This window comes from Dermacentor andersoni, chromosome 5 (genome assembly GCF_023375885.2).
Source record: "Dermacentor andersoni chromosome 5, qqDerAnde1_hic_scaffold, whole genome shotgun sequence".
NCBI lineage: Eukaryota > Metazoa > Arthropoda > Arachnida > Ixodida > Ixodidae > Dermacentor > Dermacentor andersoni.
This window is the reverse complement of record NC_092818.1, coordinates 109,661,691-109,682,169: the sequence shown is the minus strand read 5'-3', so window position 1 is coordinate 109,682,169 and position 20,479 is coordinate 109,661,691. Positions and strand designations below refer to the sequence as shown.

General features: G+C 44.6%; 2 protein-coding genes across 4 annotated transcripts in view; both read left to right on the top strand.

Moving 5' to 3' along the window:
• The window catches only part of LOC126531039 (G patch domain-containing protein 4-like), a 37,805-nt gene extending 20,316 nt beyond the window's left edge, over window positions 1–17,489 (top strand). For both annotated transcript variants that reach the window (XM_055070916.2, XM_050178419.3), the window contains 3 exons: window positions 5,308–5,396; window positions 8,647–8,697; window positions 17,194–17,489. In XM_055070916.2, the coding sequence (XP_054926891.1) occupies window positions 5,308–5,396; window positions 8,647–8,697; window positions 17,194–17,440 (387 nt within the window). In that variant the 3' untranslated portion in view covers window positions 17,441–17,489. The remainder of the gene's footprint in view (window positions 1–5,307; window positions 5,397–8,646; window positions 8,698–17,193) is intronic.
• Window positions 17,490–19,356: 1,867 nt separating this feature from the next.
• Window positions 19,357–20,479, top strand: part of atos (atos homolog atossa) — a 107,221-nt gene continuing 106,098 nt past the window's right edge. The window contains exon 1 of one of the 2 annotated variants that reach the window (XM_055070913.2): window positions 19,357–19,670. The gene's annotated coding sequence lies outside the window, so the exon portion shown is untranslated. The remainder of the gene's footprint in view (window positions 19,671–20,479) is intronic. The other variant, XM_050178401.3, reaches the window with a different exon arrangement.

The window sequence follows — 20,479 nt, the reverse complement described above, 5'->3', positions numbered from 1 at the left end:
CCCTCTGTGCTAGCGATCTTGAGACCGTGATTCACACCTTGAAAACCGCTTGCCATCATTTCAAATATCTATGACGTGAGTTATGGTCTTAAGAAGATCACTAACAGACAGGGCTTAAAGATTGTTTTCAGCTCCAAACAAGGCAGGGACCATGTTCAGATGTGTGAATGGTAATGCAGAATGAGTAATATGCAAAAGCCACAAGACAAGATATGCACGGTGCCAACAAGTAGCCATTTATCACATGCACCCATCATGCAGCCATGCCTATATCAGGCAAACAGGACGATGCCTCAATGAGCAGACCAGAGAATATGCTGTCCCGCTCAAGACAACAGTGCCCTATGTAGATATGGCAGCTCATTGCAGAAAATGTTCATTCCAAGCCCATTTTCATCAAGTTGGTGTTTTACAGCATAAGCTGTTATGGTCTCATTCCAATAGCCTTTCCGGTTGGCTATGTTGTCCATCGCCACTGCTGCTGCTGCCACCGGTATCCGTCGCAGCTATTGACAGGCTCCCACCCACTATGGGGGATTGGACAAGAAATGGTTGAAGAAATGGTTGGATTGTCTTAAGGAAGAAAGAAAATTAGGGAGATGTATCAAAAATGCTAAAATTAAAAATATGTATGGCATACCTGATTAAATCAAGCAGGTTATGTGACTGTTTATCACCGCCCCATTTCAACGGTGATGCCAATAAATCATCATCATCATTCCGTGCCACTTGTCACGCAATATGAGATGCGCATTACATAGCATCAATACATGTGCACTTTGCATTGCAGTGGCATATTATTACACCAGGTGGCACGCCATGTAGCAGTTGCATATGTAGTGGTACAAAGTAGTACCAGGACAAATTTTTCTTCAACTGCGAGGCTTTTCTTTTGAGGAACCCATATGGGTTTCCTTTGTAGCAATTGCTACGATTCGGTGGATGTCCCATTTTCTCTTTATTAATTACGTCTCTCCACCTTGCGAGTTTCTCCAGAAGTATTATGTCAAAGTAGTTTGTGTTTTCTATCAAGCGTGGGGCTCCTACCCACCATGGAGAATTGAACAAGAAATGGATGGATTGCATTGGGGAAGAAAAAGAAGGTTAAGGAGATTTACACAAAAATGCTAGAATGGAAAACATGTATAGCATACCTGATTAGATCAAGCAGCCTAGGCGACTGTTTGTCACTGCCCTGCCCCGTATCAAAGGTGATGCCAATAAATCGTCATAATCATCATTATCAACACCATTGTATCGTGCTACGGGTCAAGGGACGTGGCATATGGGCCGTGTAGTCTCAATACCTGTGTTTGCTCTTCGGTACACTCTATGGTGCCTCCTCGCAAAGTATGAACCGCTTCTAAAAAAGCGAATCATAGAGCTATGCACGTGGCCATAACCAGGCAATGTCGAGCTGAGCAGACCATTGTGCAGAGAGCAGCACAAGCCGTAGCTCGTCGTCGACGCCAGGTGGACAATTCAGAGCGTTCTCATCAAAATTACGCAAAGAGACCTCACTGCAATAACCCTGTAGTGCGTGCAGCCAAAAATAGAGCTCCTATGGAGCCGCTCCTCCAGCTTATGCTCCGACTGGCTGGGCGTGCCGTGCAGGCCTGGGACTTTTTGAAGAAAAGTAGCAGCAAGCAAAAGTGGGAAATCCTGGAAGCCATTGAGGTATGTAATGTGTGGAGTCTCAGACATGCTTTTGGGACAAAGGAATGACAACACAGTAGTGCAGACTATCACAAGGGCATTTATTGTGCCTTACATCAATCTAGCCAGCTGAATCACAACCAGTAGAACATGCTGATGGATCGAAGAAGTCCGACGCACCATAGCAAGATAGTGAACGAATACGTTCGCTCCCATGCTTGACACCAACTCTTAAACGTTAGCGTGTGCAGTCACGCGAGCAGTGTCGCGTTCAAACAATTGAGTTCATCCAACCTGGTACCCTACGACAAAGCCATTCTCGGGATGGTCCCACAAAGCGTGTCAGCGCACACACGAAACGTCCGCACAGCTCACCGACCCCAAGCCAAAAAGGAACCAGCTACTTCCTTTTGCGCCTGAGTAACACCGCCATTAGGTGGTGTTAGCACCGCAACACTCGCGGCATCTCTCATACTGATCTGCAACCACACAACCACACTGCCCGCCACCGACACTTAGCTACATGGAGAAGTCGTATTACAGAAGACACGAGAGTCGTGCGGGGAAAACATCAGGGGACGCGTGAGAGTCAAGCATTCCCACAAAGGAGGGGAGCACGTGTATCGGCACAGCCTAAAGATAAAGCATATCTTGCTGGCAGGGGACATCCGATCGCATATTGACCCCCTTTACATTGCCTGTACAGGTCATGGACGCTATGTGTCTATTTTTGGTTTTTGCGCTTTTGCAGATAAGCGCATCTATGACAAATGCCTCTACAACGAAAAGACCTGTATAACAAAGGAATAATTCTGTCCAGGATCAATTGCAAGCTGTGTGCTCTGCCACCTCAACCTTTACGATTAAGTGACCTGTATAACAACTGATTTCAAAGACCTCAAGTGCTCCATGATAAAGGCATTCGACTGTATGTAGCCGCGTGCATGAAAATAAAAGTCCCTATGATAATGCAGCAACATCCATGTCTGTCTCCCTTAGCCCATTGTTTTTCAGTTCAGCTGTCTTATCAAGAAATTAAATTTGTTCTGACATGTCAAGTTCAGCGCGGCGAAACACTCGAGTCATGTGTTACATGAAAGCCACAATGCTCTCATTTGGCAGCTGGACTTTGCCTTCTAGCGAAAATTCTGTCTTTTCTCTTTGTCACTCGTGAAGGTTCTTGATTCTTAAACCGAGTCCTGGGGGGGGGGGTACATTTTCCAAGGAGAACTAGACACGGTGCAGCTTGTCGCTAGTGCCAATTGTTGAAAGAAGAGACCTTTTTAGTGTCTCCAGCAAGGTTTCGGGGTTGTCTTACGAAGCTTCATGAAAGATTAGTTGTTGCAGCACAATCAGTTGCAGGGCAATTAATTTGGTGAGTCCGTTCACCAAACTTAATTCACAGAGTACGTATAATTAGGTCGTACAAACCGATAGTGGAGGAATTGCATGCAGTTGCTGCTACAAGACCAGACCACCACTCTATTGCTGAACTAGCCTGTTGAAAATCTTGCACGTCGTCTCGTTTTATTGCAACCTGCCTAAGCAATGCTCCCAAGTATTCTTTTGACCGGCAAGCTTTTATCTAGATATACTCAGATGATGTAATTGTCTCTTTAAAGTATATATTGTAGGTTGGTAAAGTGATGTCCACCATTACTGTGGATGTAAGAAACAGACTGGTCATATGCCATGTACACATATACGAACAACTTTCTTTTACTGTATTTGTGGTTATGTTCTGAGTGTTTATCTTTGCATTAACTCTTTTGTTATTACAAGAAATTGACTCATTTAGGGTCTGTTTATGTTTTGAAATTTTATTTCATGACATACTAATTGCTACCTAACTGCAATGTATAAAACTATAACCTCATCACTAGTGTTTTGAATGGATGTAAAGCAGTAATGTTTGCTCAGACAGTATTTTGAGAATTCTTATGCGAAACTTCAAGGAAGCACCTCAAGGAACATGAATAAAAGTAACAATTTGTTATTTTTAATATAAGTACCTAGAGTTTAAAAAATCTGAAATGTACAGAATATGCACCTGGCTCCTAGTTCCTAATTTTTATTAGTCAGATCATGCAAAAAAGTTATTACAAAGTTTTGTTGGCATCAATACTAGCCATAGGGATGCCCATGCTATGCAGGAAAGCAGCAGCTTCACAAATGTGAAAATGTATGCGTTCCTACAGTACAGGGAGCATTTGTTTCTACTCATTGCAGCAGGCTCCTGGTTCGTTTTTTACTGCCTTAGGCTCGCAAAGCAATGGTTGTCTTGTCAGGGAGCATGCAGAAGCATCCTCATACTTAATTATTGCACTTAGTTAATTTTTCAATGCAGGCAAGGTGGTGCAGTTTGTGTTCAAGTTGCACAAGAGTGCCCACATGCTCTGCTCAGTCCCTCTACAGAGCTGTACCGTATTATGGTGTGTTCCTACGCAATGTTTTGCAGTAATGAATAAAGGCGCTTCCATAGGCAGTGTTCGAAATGTAAGAGATTAGACTGCTAGTCAACCTTCGGCAGAAGGTCGGTCTGAAATCGAATGCGTGCCCTTGTGTAAGTGAGAACCCTACACGATGGGAAGGATTGCTTGTGATAATTCGTACGTACACTGTCCTTATGCTGGTGGGTAAAAGCAACTCACGGTTGGAAAAATAAAGTTGCACTTGACATTAGTCGAACACAACTATTAAAATAACATGCACTCATGACCATCTGCTGTTGCTTAAAGCATCGTTAAAACACTCTAGACATCAGACCAGAAAATGAGACAACCCGATAGAAGCTTCTGTGTCTTCACTGCTGCTGTCATTTAAAAGTTATGTTGCCGAATCCACCGAAGAGTAAATTTTGCATTGATTTATTGAGGAAGTGCTAGGAGCACTGGAGGCTAGCTTCTACAATACCTCTAGTCGAAGTTTTAGTTTTCCAGACTCCCCAATCTGCCGAAAATGGTCAAATCTGACAAATAGTTAAAGTTGTCACTTCAGACAGTGCATGGCATTCCAATGTAAATATTTGACAGAGTGCAGAAAAACTTTAGATGAAATTGGTTGATTTCTATAGATGTGGCATGAAATCAATTTATATAGCTCTGTCTAAAAATATGTTCTTTTGTTTGGCAGGAGTAGGTTGGTTATTAACGGTAATAAGGCCCAAGTTTCCGTTTTTCTTTGGTTCTGTGTCCAGACCATGCTAGTGATTACACCGGCATGGCACCATAGAGTTCATTCTACATTCACATATTTTGACCATCCTCATGCAGAATAAGTTTCCAGAAGTTGCAAGTTTGAGTCATTGCATGTATTAGATTGCTGTGTAGTCCTTCTTTGCAATAACAACTGACTTACATTAAATTGATCCTGTCAAGATACGTCATGTCATGGGGTGTAACTGGTGGGGAAATTAGGGCAGCTCTGCCACCCATATTTCATTTTTCAGTTGTAGCTGGCCTACTAAGCCCCAGTCCACTGTATGGCAGATTTATTCAGTTTTTGAAACTTCAGTCTGACTTATCTAACTTAACTTGACATTTCTCATTTGTGTCCCTTGATAATGTTGTGGCCTTAGGTGCAGATTGACAGCTGAAGAAAGGTTTTCTCACATCACATTTATTCTCTTTCCTTTTTCTTCTTCTCACTTAGGCCGGGGTTCAGGATGGAAACAGTTGGCTACAAGCCTCTCCTGAACTTGTAGTGCAGGAACCTGATACAGATGAGGAATCACCAGAAAAGTAAGAGTATTGTTTATGGTTGCTCGTTTTTGTTAATTTGCTTGGTTGTACCAGTGTGTGCTTTACGTTGGTGTCGCTTTTATTTTTTAAGAACAAGTCAGTGCAAATTGTAATAACACATGTAAATTTACTTCGAAGAGTACAGTGTACATGTGCTGGCCTGCCTAAGCCACCGAGAGACTTGAAGGCCAGTTCCTGGCAGTGGTTTTAATATGACATAGCTGTCATTTGCTGCACTAAAAGCATCAAGAAGGGCAAAAAAGTAAGGTAATAGATATAAAATGACGCAAGAAAAATAAAGGCTCGCCTAGAGCAGCCCCTTGTCCCTCCCCTTTGTTTAAAACTTCACTACTTGTCCTTCGTCATTATCATCGAACAGGGGAGCTGCAATAATCATGAAATACTTTGTTCAGTACGACTTTGGTTCAATACATTGTTCATATCAGAATTGACGCAACTGGTCAGGCAGCTGTCAAAATATTACGCGTTAAGGTTCTACACATTGTGTATGCAAATTAACTTGGGAAGTAATGCGTTATGTCCATAATTAGCATGCACTTGTGTCATTACAACACACTTTCTAGCATTGGAAAGCCCATAGCATAGTTTGCAACGCATAGTATGTAGTACAGTCAAGCCTGGATAGGACAAACATGTATTCATGAACATGAATACATGTTCAACAAATATGAATGAGAAATGTATTCACTGTAACGGAAGGTCATTGTAATTACAGTTGCCTTCAGAACTACTGATAAAGGACTAAACAAAGCACAGAAGAGATGCTTTATTCCCAACAATGATGTACTATTGCGCTCAGTATGACCCGCCGTGGTTGCTCAGTGGCTATGGTGTTAGGCTGCTGAGCACGAGGTTGCGGGATCGAATCCCGGCCACGGCGGCCGCATTTCGATGGGGGCGAAATGCGAAAACACCCGTGTACTTAGATTTAGGTGCACGTTAAAGAACCCCAGGTGGTCAAAATTTCCGGAGTCCCCCACTACGGCGTGCCTCATAATCAGAAAGTGGTTTTGGCACGTAAAACCCCATATATTAGTATTATTATGCGCTCAGTATGAGCTACAACTCACGAGCGTGTGGCAAGCCAGTCGCACATTGTAGCTCATACTGAGAGCGATGTTATACTGTGCTTAAGTCTGCTGGCACTAGCTGGAATCGGTTGGCGCAGGACAGGGGCAAGTGGAGATCGCAGGGAGAGTCCTTTGTCCTGCAGTGGACATAAAACAGGCTGCTGATGATGATGATGACTCTGGAAATCGGTGGTTGAGGACTATTTAAGTAGTGTTTGCCCATTAATGGCTCTCCAAATTTTTCATGTTGTCAACATGGTAGTATAGTTCAAGCCTCTTGCACTTATACAAGATTAACAAGGCTGTGAAGCTTAAAGGGGCCATGATACGGAAATATTTAGTTAGAAGTATGCCTTGCATGTTAAACTGTAATCGTTTCACAGCAAGCTGGCAAAATTTGAGTGCTTTTGGCAGAGTAGAACATTTGTATTTGAATTTTTTTATACTGCAGTTGAATCATGTTGAAGTCTGGAAACACTGACACCAGCCAAAATGAAGTGTCTTCTGCATGGTCAATGTGCACTGTATATGCGTGGTTCCGTTTTTGTGTCTGTGTCTTAATGGTCAGTCTGAGATAGCTTCTGCAGGCGTCACTTGGTTTGTGCCATATTTATTGTGCAAAAGGATCGCAGGCACAGTACAAGAGTGACATTTTCGCTGCACCATCGGGTGCCAGAGCATACGGAGTGAGGAGAATCTGGCATTGTGCATACGTGGTTTTGGAATGTTTCTGAGCAGACAACATGACGGTGGCCCTAAACTTATTGACATTAGTGAAGCCGTGAGTTGGAGAAGCTTACAGGCAGCAATTTCAAATTTAGATTTCGCTATAAAATGCGCACTGACAGGTTTTTTTTTTTTTAATAACCATAATGCCCCCCCCTCCCCCCCCCCCCCCCCCCACTCTCAGCTACAATGTTAAACAGAGTAGTTCGATGACCATGATTATAGCTCCTTTATAGCACTCTATAACTACTGGGGTTTCCTGGTCATCCTTGTCACCACTGGGAATCTCCATACCTGGAACTTATTGCACCTCTCCAACACCTGAGACATCTCTGAAATATCTTAGAAATTGGCACCATTGGCGATTTTTGAAAGATTACATGTTGGCACCGATATCAACCGCTTTTCGCTTCTTTGATGGCTGGGCCCCTTCTAACACTGCGAACCATTTTCAAATGAAGAAAACAATGCAAGCTTTGCTGTTAGCTGTAATGGCAGCCTCAAACTGAGTTTGAAACCTCCGCTGAAAGACGGAAAAGAAAGAACAAACGGCTCCGCACTGTTTGGGAGAATCGACAGTCCGTGAGTAACACATGAAGGCAATGTGCTTCCACAGGCGTGATTGCTTTGCAATTCCATTGCGGTGGTGGCACAGCCCATCACCACTTGAAAGTTATGCATACCCCCACCGACTTTCCTGAAGTTCGTGTAAAGTTTGCGCATTCAGGCTCATTCTCTGATTTGACTAATGTGTCAAATTTGACGAAAAATAAATCCATTTTGTGATAAAAGCTTTCAAATATCCAAAGATGGGGGCGGTACGAGAATGCAAAAACTGCATGCAAAAAAAAAAAAGAAATTGTGATGGTAACTGTGCTGCCTCTTGTGGCACTACAAGATACCATATATGGCGTTGTGGCAAGCATAGTTCTCTGATAATTCTGGGGATCCTGTACATTGCTCACAGTAACGTTGAATGTGAATGGATATTTCATACTACTGCAAACAATACCTGAGTAGAGTTCTGCTTGTCATTCTTTGGCCATACTCTTTGAAGTCTTCTGATAGTGAAAGGGCACCAGACGGTACTTTCTTTGTGCAAGTTTATTGAAACAAGTTTTTTAAGCCGGCGAACTTGGCAACAGCGAAGTCACTGAAAAACTCACTGTGATCTAAGTACAATGTGCTGCTTGTCAATCTCGGCTGTTCCATGTTTCCTGCTGCTTGCGTGCCGCATTTAGAGTTAAATTATTGCTAATAAATCGCATATGCATCTCTCAAAATGTAATTCCTCGGGACAAACTGAAAAAATAAAGTATGCTGTTTCCATCTCCTGGTGTAGTGCCTGCAGAATTTTTATTCTTATTAATATCCATCGGTTTGCAGGTATGGTGTTGAATACAAAGTGTCACTGCTGCTTTCTTCTGTTCCAGTGTGCCGGATGAGGAGCTCTTCAAGGCATGTGGTGGCCTCACAGCTCACAAGTAAGATATGAACACGCAGGATCAGTGTTACTTGGCACTTCACTAACATAAAACACTAATTAAAGAGGTGAATTACCTATTGCAGCATTTGGGATGAGAAATGTTTGACCACTCACCCTTGCCACCGAGAATTGTCACAGTGAAGTTTTCATCCTCTCTACTGTGCAAAATAATGGCTTTTTGGAATGTGATGCATGGTTACATTTGAATGAGAGCTCTTTTATTTAGAGTATCAGAGGAGAAAGAGACACTTTATTTACAGTAAAGGTATGGAGGACAACCTGAGTAGGTACACTGTTGCCTGCTACTCGGCACAGCAGAAGAGGAAATGGGAGCAGGTGGAGTGATGAATGGTGGGGAGAGAGAGGGAATGCATAAGTTCATGACACAGTAGCTGTACTAAAGCCGTCGCACCCCACCTACGAGGCATGCAGAAGTTACAGCTAGGCTCTCACTGTCTGCCTTGCAGTTGTGCTTTAGACGGAGGTTGCCTTTCAGTACTTGCTAGGAAATGAGTCCGCCCCCATTGTCCCACACACGCAAATACAGTCATAGGCTGGTTTTTCGGACAGCCTAGGGACCGCGAAAATGCCAAAAACAATGAATGGATGTCTTTTACTGGCCCCAAGAGCTGTCCAAAATAGCTCTGGAAGCCTGCCACTAGCCTATTAGGTGTATCGGTGCTCTCGTGACGTGACAGGAGACGGCGGGAGCACATGTGTATAATTAAGGAGTACATGCTGTGTCCCGTGACAGTGGCCCCTTTCTTATCTTGCTATGCTTCATCTCAATACATTGCATATGCTTCACTGCGTAACATTGCCGTGTTGCGGCGAAGCTGACTTTTGCAAACCAGCATTATGCAATGTGTGACCCTTGCTGTGTCTTCCATTATTCGAAGCCATCGGAGATGACGACAAAGGCAGAGTCAGTGCCATTGCTGACAGTGGTGAATTCTTTCTATGAAAAACACGGCAGCAAACATAGAAGAAGCTAGGCCTAGCGTTGCTGTAGTGGTGGTTACATCTGCCAGTAGATCGGCATGTGGGAGCGCTGGTTCGAGGCTGCGAGATAAAAATTACGGCGGAAATCTCACGATGACGGTCGATCGTAATGTGAATAACAATCAAGCTATGTAGCGACAGACCGTATTCCTGAAGTCAAGTATATTAACGTTGTGGTAATTGTAAGACTCGTTGCTTCGGCTATATTCAACTTGGGCCACTGGGTCAGGGCATAACAATGATGGCGTGACAAGTGCAAGATCACAACGCTGGAAAGACGAAAATGGAACAACCAAGGCAGGGTTCACAACAAGAAGGCAAAGAACGCTACTCGCATGAATAAAAATGGCAGTGGTGGTGGCTTCGATAAATGCCGTTTGACACCTGTAGTCATGACAAAAAGTCTGGAATATCAGGCAGCGAAGGGTTTTCATTGGACCTATGGGGCATGTGGCACTGCTGCGGAGGCATCCGAAAAATCGGTTGTTGACTGTACACAATATGTTGCATATCAAGGAAGTCACCATCTTAGGCTGGTGCTCATCCCAGAATGACCTTGGTACACACTACTGCAAAGTGCTGCATGCTTAGAGCTAGCACCTTTACACTCACATAATGTCCCCCTATGCTTTGCCACGACTGACATTAAAGAGACACTTAACTCATAACAGAGCTTTGCATATGAAGCTTCCTTAGTGGGCCATACTTAGCTTGATCTCCTTTACTCTTCCCACTTCCCTAAATAGAGCTCAAGATGTTTATATAGTTTGTGGGACAATGTCATTGTGGCCAACGAGGTGCGCTGTCATCCCTAGATTTATTTAAGAAAACGAAGAGTAGAGCATGGACCTTTCCAGAAATGCATGTGCTCCATCAGCAGTGGCCACAAGGCAGTATGGGAAACCGGAGTGCCGGCTGCCGCAGCTACCATGAACCCACCTGTTCTCCTTGCTTGCAGCATGCGAGCCATGTGTAGCCCGGCTCTCTCTTCACCCACAATGCCTTGCACCTAACTACCAGTAGAGGCAATGCAGAAAAAGTGCCTCCACTTGTGGTTAGGCGTAAGTCATTGTGGGAGAAATGAGCACTGGGTCGCATGCAGCTCGCACACTGCAGGCTCAAGTATCCAGCTGCTGTGGCCGCCGCTGACGGTGCACGCACATTTAAGAAAAGGTCTATTGGCTGTGGCATCAAGCCAGGCCGGTGAACAATAATGCGTTCTGCTTTGTTGCTTGTGACATGAGCCACGCAAGATGCGTAGCATTGATGATGATGGAGCATGACGTGAACTCACAGTGATGAAGATGGCACTACATATATATTATTGTGATCTGATCTGTCCCATGTAAATCAAAAGTACAACCACAGAGATAGCTGCAGCTCATAATGAGGCCCTTATGTTTCTTTTCTGTTTAGCTGTAAATTTATGATGGCTTTGTGATAACCTTGTGATTAACCTTTGTGAACCTTGTGGCTCCACTGCACCTTTCTGTGGTGGTATTCTCGTTCATCACTCTCGGGGATACAATCAACTATGCAGTATTTCACATGGCTAGCTTTGGACGCATCAATTTCCGTGGGCCACAGCCTTCATGGCACTGTGCAGGGCCAAGCACATTGTCTCAGTAGAGTACCAGGAACATTGTCGTCTGTAGACACTGAAATCACTGAAGCTGCCATATCCTTCCAAGAAAAACATTGCGAAGCCTTTTTCTTTTTCCACTCCATCACTTCATCAAATTAATGCACGTCCAGCAAACTGTCCAACAGGCTGTCTCCCCCAGTTTTACCTATTGGAGCATGGTTTCAGGTTAATCATGAATAATTAGAAGACCTCCTTCAGAACTCGGCAACCACTATTGCTTCGCTGAGAATCCGAATTAATAGGTGGAGCAGACACTCAGCGGGGCATCTCAAAACTCCAAGCGTAACCAAGAAAAATGCCTCGCAAACGTCTCATAGCTTTGTAGAAGTCTACTATGCCAGCTTCCATATGCACTGGCACAGATGCAGCTGTCGTATTTTCATAAGATTGAGAGCTTCATTTCAAATGATGAAAACAATTGGGATTTCATGTCGCACGAACAACAGGATAACAACATGCCATTATCTGCTTCTTTTATCGCATGTCATGCTTGCTGTCATAATGACCTGATTTTTACAGTGAAGCTGTCAAGGCACCTTATGTACACCTCACACAAATAAACAACACCTTGTTAGCCAGGTTTCTTTAGCCGGTAATCGAAAAGGTGTTTTTCTCACGTCACATTTCTCTAACTCCACATTGGAGGTCAGCTACGAGCTTGTACATCCGCGGTGGTAAACAGCAGCCAGCAGTTCAGTCTACGTGGGAACCTCGAAGTTGGTGAGAATGCACAGGCAGCATCGAGAATGAATCATCACGAAGAACAGCCCACAATTAGACACCGAATACATCCAAAGAATGTGAGCCCTCGATTATACAGTACAGCTTCGCTGATCATGATGTATCAGCTGCTCAGGTTGGCATACACCTGTGAAGGATTTTTTGCACTGCTCAAGTGATTGGCGTGTTGGAAGTCCCTTTATGCAGTCCACTCCTCTATTATGTTTCTTGGCACCCCCAGTATTTTGTGTCCAGCTAAGTAAAGCACCCTTTTGCCGAACACTCACTTCCCTTCCTGGGTGGCCTTGCAGCTATGGTGCTCTATTTATTGACAAGGCACGAAAATTTAATTTGCAGCTGCCACATTCCAGGGATGTCACAAACACCTGTCATAGTAGGTCAGTGGCTATGGTGTTTTCCGCAACTCTGCACATGGTCGTGGGTGCAATTACCAAGCCCGGCAGCCACATTCTCATGGATACAGAATGCAAAAACACTCTTGTACCATGCTTTCGGTGCACATTGAGAAACCCCAGATTGTCAAAATTAATTTGAAGCCATCCGCTACAATATCCCCACCACTGTGCACTTATGGGACATTAAAACCCCACAGTCTTAACAGGCTCAAAAATTGATTAAGCCCTTAAGAGTTTTGGGCGCATAGAACTCGTCCTAGCCAAAGCGTCCCCAAATGGTTTTGGACGAGCTACCAGAATAGGTTCTCCTCTTGAGTGTTCAGGACGAGAAGCACTCGTCTACGTCTTAGATCATGTGTCGCGCACCAGATGGAAGCACTTACTTGAAGATTTTGGTTGCTCCTGCTGCAGGAGCATAGTTTTTTTGTGAAAACATTGTGTCCAGTGGCAGGGACACATGTATCGCTGGCCCGTCAACACGAAAAAGAAGCTTTTCATCTTCACCTTCTTTTTTCGATGAAGATGATCTGGATACTGATCTTTATCTTGTGTCCCGAAATGAAGACAGCAATGACGCTGAATTGAGTAGCTCTTCTAGTGATGATAACATCTCTGAAGTGAACATAGCGAGTGCTCATCACTGGGTGCAGCTTAATGTCGACAATCCTGGCACGAAGCCTCCTCGGTCTCCATGTTTGTGAAATAGCCAAAGGTTGGTTAGGTTAGGTTAGTTGTCATTGTTCACACATGTGAACAATGATGAGGCGTTCGGAACTGCTCTGTTGATGTGGTTTGTATTTTTTATTAGCAGCAGGCAGCTGGTTTCCTATGTAATGTTTCATAAACAAACTATTGTGTTCATATGACTTAGTATGGGAGGAAATATTTTTTCAATATCGAGTAGTTGCATTTTAGTACAATACGATTTGAAATCAGCAATAATAATATGGGCACTTTTGGTTAGGAAACATTTAAAAAATAAAACACTTAAGGGGTTAACTGCTCATGGTCAAAATTAATCTACAGCCTTCCAAAGCAGTGATCTTTATAATCTAACCATGAATTTACGACATAAAAATCATTCACTGAATCATTTGTCAAATGCCCTGTCTTGTGGTAAGCAAAAAAAATTTTTTTTAATGTTGACCATAAAGTGAACACAGTGGGCCTCTTCAATTTTCGGAGTTCTGGCAGCCAGCTAGTTCCACTTCTGATAGGAAGTCACATGGGCTGGGATCCCAAGACAGCCCGAACCTGCCCGAAGGTTGCAAAATCAAACACTGGGACAGCTTGCCAAATGTAAGCATGCTACCAGCATAGCAGCGCCCGTAGTCAGCCCATTTACGCGTTGCCAGCTTGAAAATATATAGTTGCATTCAGGGATACGATCACTTTCGTGTGATGTTGCGCAACTTGGCGCAGGACGCGCACTAGGCCAACCTCACCTTGCGCAGGGCAACAGATGGTCTCCGACGCAACGGATGACAAGACGCGAAATCGCGCGTAAGTGATTGTATACTCGAAAGCTACAGCTCGAAGATCCCTGCTCGCAGCGATCACGTCGACCACCGGCGATATTGATGAGTTGGCGTTGTGTCATCACAAGACGTGAAAAAGCGGGTTAGCATACGACGGAGCAAACACGGGCTAGCTGCAAAGCCTTCGCTAACTGCAGAGAAAGGAGATGATATACATACGCGAGATACGTGAAAAGGAAAGCCACCAGGGAAAGTCGAACACAATATGTACCGCAATGTGTGAATGAGCGTCTACAACTTGCGTGGAACACGATGCAGATAACATGCACGCATGAGGGCGCGGCGCGCTGATCACCGCCGCGAAGAAGCCTTCAGGAGACACACACACAAAAGCTTCAAACGGTTCACCACTGCTCGTATCACACCGCTTCGCAGTGCGGAACGGAGCGTTAGCACCTAAAAAGATAACACTAGAAGTAAGGAAATCCGGAGATGACCATAGGCAGTTGGCCGAGCGAGGCCAATTTAAGTCCTCAAGTGCCCGCGTTGCTATCCGTGAAGTCCCCGCAAAGATGGCGGCGAGCACCCATTGCCTCTTTTAGTCGTCCGCTAGCCAGAGAACTTCCAGAGCGCAGCCAGACAAAAATCATCCTGGCAGGTTCTGGCAGCCCGCGGGTAGCCAGAACCGTTCCGCCCGAGCAAAATGAACGCCCGGCGGAAGTGCATGGCGCGGTGGGCGGAGCAACCTGAGAAAAACGAAGCAGCCTAGTGCGGACAGGCAACGACTTCCTTGTTCTGTTTCTCAAGATTATGGGTCCTAAGAGAGCAAATTGTCTGCTGTGAAAGTGGCAGAATACTGAACAGTTCCGAATTCCTAAGCGCTGTGAAAAATCTATAGCTTTGGTGAATCTTCAGTGAACCTAGGGAACAGGCGGGCTTTTAGAAAGAAAGCCATATTCTATTTTGCTTTAAACTCTATGAGCACAAGGGTTCCGAAGCAATATTTATTGTCATTATTTCTTCACCAGATTTGTTATTGTTGTTGGTGTTCAGTCAGCTGAATTTTACTCCCTGTGGGTGCATTGCAGCACAAGCTGCACCCAAACTGAAAGGGTGATTGCTGTTTTAAATACACAGGGTGTCAAAGTTAAAAAAGAAAGTGAAGTGTTCTATGTAGATGAAAGTAGCTGTGTGTTGTTATCAAAGTGAAGAAGCTTGCAGTGACTGATTAGCAAGCTTTTGTATTGTTATAGTACTTACAACAGATATGTCAACATTATCTTTTAGAACACATTTGGAAAGGTCAATTTCCATTGTTTGCAGCACAAGCTCTCTTGTGTGACTCTTTTTTTCTGTGTTTAAAAGAAATTGTGCTAAATGAAACTAAACAGTCTGCACCAAGGCTGAATCACAGCTGGCAGAGCAATGAACTTACCTTCCCAAAAGTTGGCAGAGAATATTAGGTCAGAGCTTCCTGCTACCTGCCGTATTCAGGACTGTTCCACATTTCAAGTTCGCTTGACCTGTCCTAAATTCAGCAGCATTCAATGCCTAATGTTGCAGTGGTGCCAGACCAGAAAACCAGGCCTGAACAATTGGAAAAATGCTCTGCTCAGACATGTGCACCATAACAATTTGCACACAACCGCCCAGCAGAAACATTAGTGCGTTTGCGCACAACGCTTATGCTGGAAGTGGAAAGTGGAATGCAGCCTTCGCTCTGCTGCCATTCCGACTTACCGAGACACGTAGGTGCTTCTGCCAGGTTTGTCATTCTGCAGCCAAGCTGACTGTGGAATGCTAGTGTGTCCTTATGAAATGCTTATCGAAAATTTCAAAATTAATGCCGTCTTCTGAAGCAGCTAAGCGCATGAAATGTGAGCACAGTGGACGCTCAGCTAAAATTGTCTTGTGGCATTATCTGCCCTGAGAAATTAAGAACACCTTGTGCAATGGCAGTACATGTGCATGTGGATTAACTGTATGCCTACCAGAACCTGGCTGTTTAGGGCAGCCTGAGCTTCAAACTGCAGTCTCAGCCGGAAGTGAGGAATGCACAAGTTCCTCCCACAAAAGCATACTGCACTTGTTCTCTGTGCCTCCGAGAATATAGTTTCCCTTCAGGACACACAGGCGTGAACAGGAGGCAACACAGTGATTCAGCAACAGCGAACATGCGATGGTCACGTACAGTACTTGGGGAACTCGTAAAAGAGATTAGGAGGCAGGTATCTGACCTCACCCGGCATCCTGAGAACTGCCTTGCACACAGCTTACAAAGTGTATTTCAAAAGGTGGAACTAATCTCTTTTTGTAGTAGAATGTATTGCTTGTATTCCATGAACACCATTTCTACCCTAGGGTTCGGGGGCTATTGTGTAAGTATCCACCTAGTGGACATATCCATTTCGTTTGCTGCTAGAGTCCTCATTGGCTGAGCTGGTCTATGCATAAGAAGGAGACAGATACCCCCAGCCAGTCAACACTTCAGCAGCAGATGAAATGGACATGTCCACTAGGTGCACACTTACGGAATAGCCCCCCTGATGTTACAGCGCCTGAGCAAGGCAGAGATGGAGGTGTGTATAGCAAGAAGCAGGGCAAAGAGGGTGAACTGTATTCATGAACAACTTTCTGTGGAAATAAATGGAAAGCTACAGGAGTGTTACATATGGCACAAAGTAATCTGGCAGCACTTGATTGGGCTTTCTATATCATTTCTCAGAGCAGATGCTGAATCATCACAGCTTGTGTCCTGCGATAGTTTAGCATTTGCAAAAACTGTAAAAGCAAGGCAAAAAAAAATCACATTCAACACTGTAGCAATGGATTTTATGTATTATATTTATGTAAGTACTGTTGTAAATAAGGTGTTTGTTTTCTGTTCTGCAGCTTGAACATTAATGAGACTGTGGGTCTACTTCCAGGTGTGCTGTGATGCACACATTTTGCTTTCACTGTTTTTCCTTCATTGCTGCAGAAAGTTGTCCTTGAAAATATCAGTCAAGATGATTTGCAGGTGCATGCGTACACATTTCCTTTGATGGGCATTTGCTGTCAAAAAGATGTCCAGAGCTTTTCTAATTCTGTGTTGTGGGTTCAAGTGCAGTTACAAAGAACTTTCCCCATTGCAAACACCTGTGTCATTAAGCAGTTTGTTGTAAGTAAGCTCCACCATATCTGTAGTTGCAGGGTTGCCTGTTTAATTCCTTTATCCTCTCTCTCTCTTGCAGGGCTGCGAGGCATGGCCATAAGATGAGTGGAAAGCTTAAACGTGTGCAAGAACAAGAATACGGGCTCTTGTGTGCATTGAGCAGTGGCGGGGACAAGCCATCAAGGAAACAACCATCAGAGATAACTGACAGCTGCCAAGTTGCAGAACTGCATGACGGGAGTCCAGAGAAGTTGTCCACTCAGCAGCAGCAGCAGCCGTACCGACCAAAGAAGAAGTCTCACAAATATGAAAAAAGGAAGAGATGATATAGCAATGATGTAGACTGAAAAGTAAAAAAATATGTTTTTTTTTTTACAGTTTACTGTGTCACATTATGAAATCTGTGAGATGCGCGCATTTATGTGCAGCCACATTTTTAATTTAATTATGACGAATAAGTTCTGCGGAAATCCACAATGTTGAGAAAGTTTCACGAAAGGAAGTATTGTCATCCACTGAAGAGTATCATCAAGCTAAGTAATGTTTTTGAAGTTTCATACTGTAACTCGTACACGAGTTCAAGCCATGTGAACAAACAAAACATTGATAGGGTTATATGCAGGTTACACAATGTGAACATTTTGTAACTTTGGTAAATTGTTCCACTTAATTATGGTCCTTGTAAAAAAGATATGTGAATGTAACAATCCTGAATGAACATTCACATAGAATATTCATGTCACCTTCAGTGGCAGGGAATGTGGTTGTGTTAATGTGGCTTCACAGCATGAAACTTTATCTGTGTGCATCAGTGTTTAGTTTGCAAATACTGCATTAACTTTGTTCCTAATGCATTGACGTTATCCTTGAATTAACAACAAGGCTATACTGTATATAGGGGATCCCAGCTAATATTAGCCAAGCAGCTAAATGGAAAAAAATAATTACAAAACACAGTGCAAGGTGCAATCTAAAGACCTATGGTGTTTGGTTGTCAGAACCCCTGCACCATGTTCTTTCACCTTTTCTTTTTTCATTGAACAGTTTGCCTTATATTTAGCTGGGACATACAGTATGTGAAGTAAGTGTGTGGCCGTAGTAGGGACATTATTTCTTGAGAAAGCCAACGATTGGCAATTCTCGATATCTCAGTCTTGGTGTGTAGATGGTGCTGGTGATACTGTTGCTAGGCGGGGTTAAGTGCGTCTTTCCAGCTCAAGTATGTCGCCACGAGTCAGTCAGTCCAATCTCCTGCAGAAATGTGAGAAGAGTGTGCGACACTTGCAGACTATCCACGGACCTTCCAGGAAAGCTTAGCATTTGGACACATTCATGAGGAAATCCTCTTTCTTCAGGAAATTATGTCTCCATCATGCTGTTAAGATGCTTCCTCCTTTCAGTACAGTAGTGCTCAATATCACCCACTTTGATGTGGTGCCTCTCATTATGCATGCTTGTGCATCACGAGTAAGGGGAAAAAATGCATTGGAGACAATGAATCTAAGTGAGGTGTTTTCGTTTGTTGTGTGTATTATTTTGCTTCTTTTATTTAAAATAAGTTGCATTTCAGCTAGTGCGAGCTGTGGAAAGCCGGGCTGGGTGGGCAAAGGAAAGCTGATATTAACGGACGTAGGAGCTCGGGCATAGAAAAGGCAGCGCATTGTGAAACGTTCGCGGCATGGGATGTTATTAGAGTCGTGCTTGCCTCGTGGGAGTCATTACACGCGTTTCACTACACCGGATGCAAGACATGGGCGACGATTAGCCTTAACTTAATAGACACTTATGCCACCATGCCATCCAGTGGTTTCTCACGCTGGAGGTTTGCACCCGTAGCAGCTGTTAAACCATGCATTCGAATCGCCTGCTACCGCGACTGATGGCGACACGCTTTGAGCCACAAACCTTCGTCGCACATCATATAGTGCGAAGTGTCTGCATTCCCGGTCACGCGCCGCGGTTTGCAAAAGAAATAAAGAAGTGAGAAACAAAAGACGAGGTCCTTGAAACAGATGCTGCTTCCGGATATTTCATAGAATGACAACGCTCCGCGACGCAGCTGTTTAAACGTCGAAAGTTATTTGAGCGAAACGTTACAGCTGAAAGGCGACCAGCCGAAAAGCGTGCGAATGCCACCAGGCGTGGTAGGAAGGAGAAGCATCGTGCCATTTGTTTACATATGTTTGGTATACCTTTCGACTTCCAACGCAGCCGCGGCGTGGCTTCGCGTGGAGGAAAAACAGCTGATTGCCCAAGCGCACGTGACCTCATGAACGACGCTGTTGCTACGCGTTCCGCGAGTGGTCGAGCCGAGCGCCTCACGATTGGTTGGCACGGTGCCAGTCACGTGGACATGCGACCTCTAGCGTGCGAGTTTGATCAGCTGTCTGCCTCAGTTGTGTTGCAGAAGACAGTGCAGGAAGCGGCTTGTTTTGGGCTGACATGTCAGGTGCTTGCGAGTCTCGTTCCTACGTGGATGGTGCTTGCACGACGGGAATCGTCTGATGCACATTTCAGACTGTGATGGTTGCTGGAAATCCCTCCGAGCGCCTTGAGGTGAGCACGGTGCTAGCATAATTCGCGGACCAAGCGCTGTACGCGTAAGCCTAAACCTGCCATCACCGTCTGCTACACGAAGTTTATTGTTCGCGTCGGAGCAAGTTTCGCGTGAGTGTCATGGTGAAAGGTGCACCCCAGGTAATCGCTGCGGGCAATTTTGCAGTTGCAGCCGCCCTGCGCGTTCGTCATCGTCGCAATGCGATCGCATCGGTCATTGTTTTTGTTTGACCTCTGACGCGTCGTCGAAGCTGATATGCATTGCTCCTGTCGTGCAGAAAAGACATGCCCTCTAGTGCGTCCACTTACGTAAGCTAAATCAGCGAGTGATTTCCTGTTTCTTTTTTTTAAAGGGAAACAAACTGCTATCGCTTTGACTTGAGTCGGTCGTTCCGCAGGCGTTTGCCTACGACGCCACTAATGAAAACAAAAATACCATGGGAGGCACAATACAGGCATACCGAGTGAGTGCAGTGGCTTTCGCCACATTATGTTACAGCTGTTTTGTAGTTGCGGCACTTTTCTTGCATCCTTTGTTCGTCTCTTTGTCTCCACACACCAGAGCCGCATTGCGGCGTCTGGGCAAACGCTACCGATCGTAACCTTGCTAACGTTGTAAACTTGTCCGCGCACGTTTATAGTGAAGGCTGAGGTCGTTTCTTGACGTCTGCCGTTCTCGTTCAGCGTTTTAGCCCCCTCGAGTTTCTGGTCACGGATGCTGGACGTTGTTCCTTGCTGCGGATCGTCTTTGTGACGCAAGCAGCGTGCACTAAAAAAGGCTAGGTCGCTTCGCTCATGAGCACCCCTCC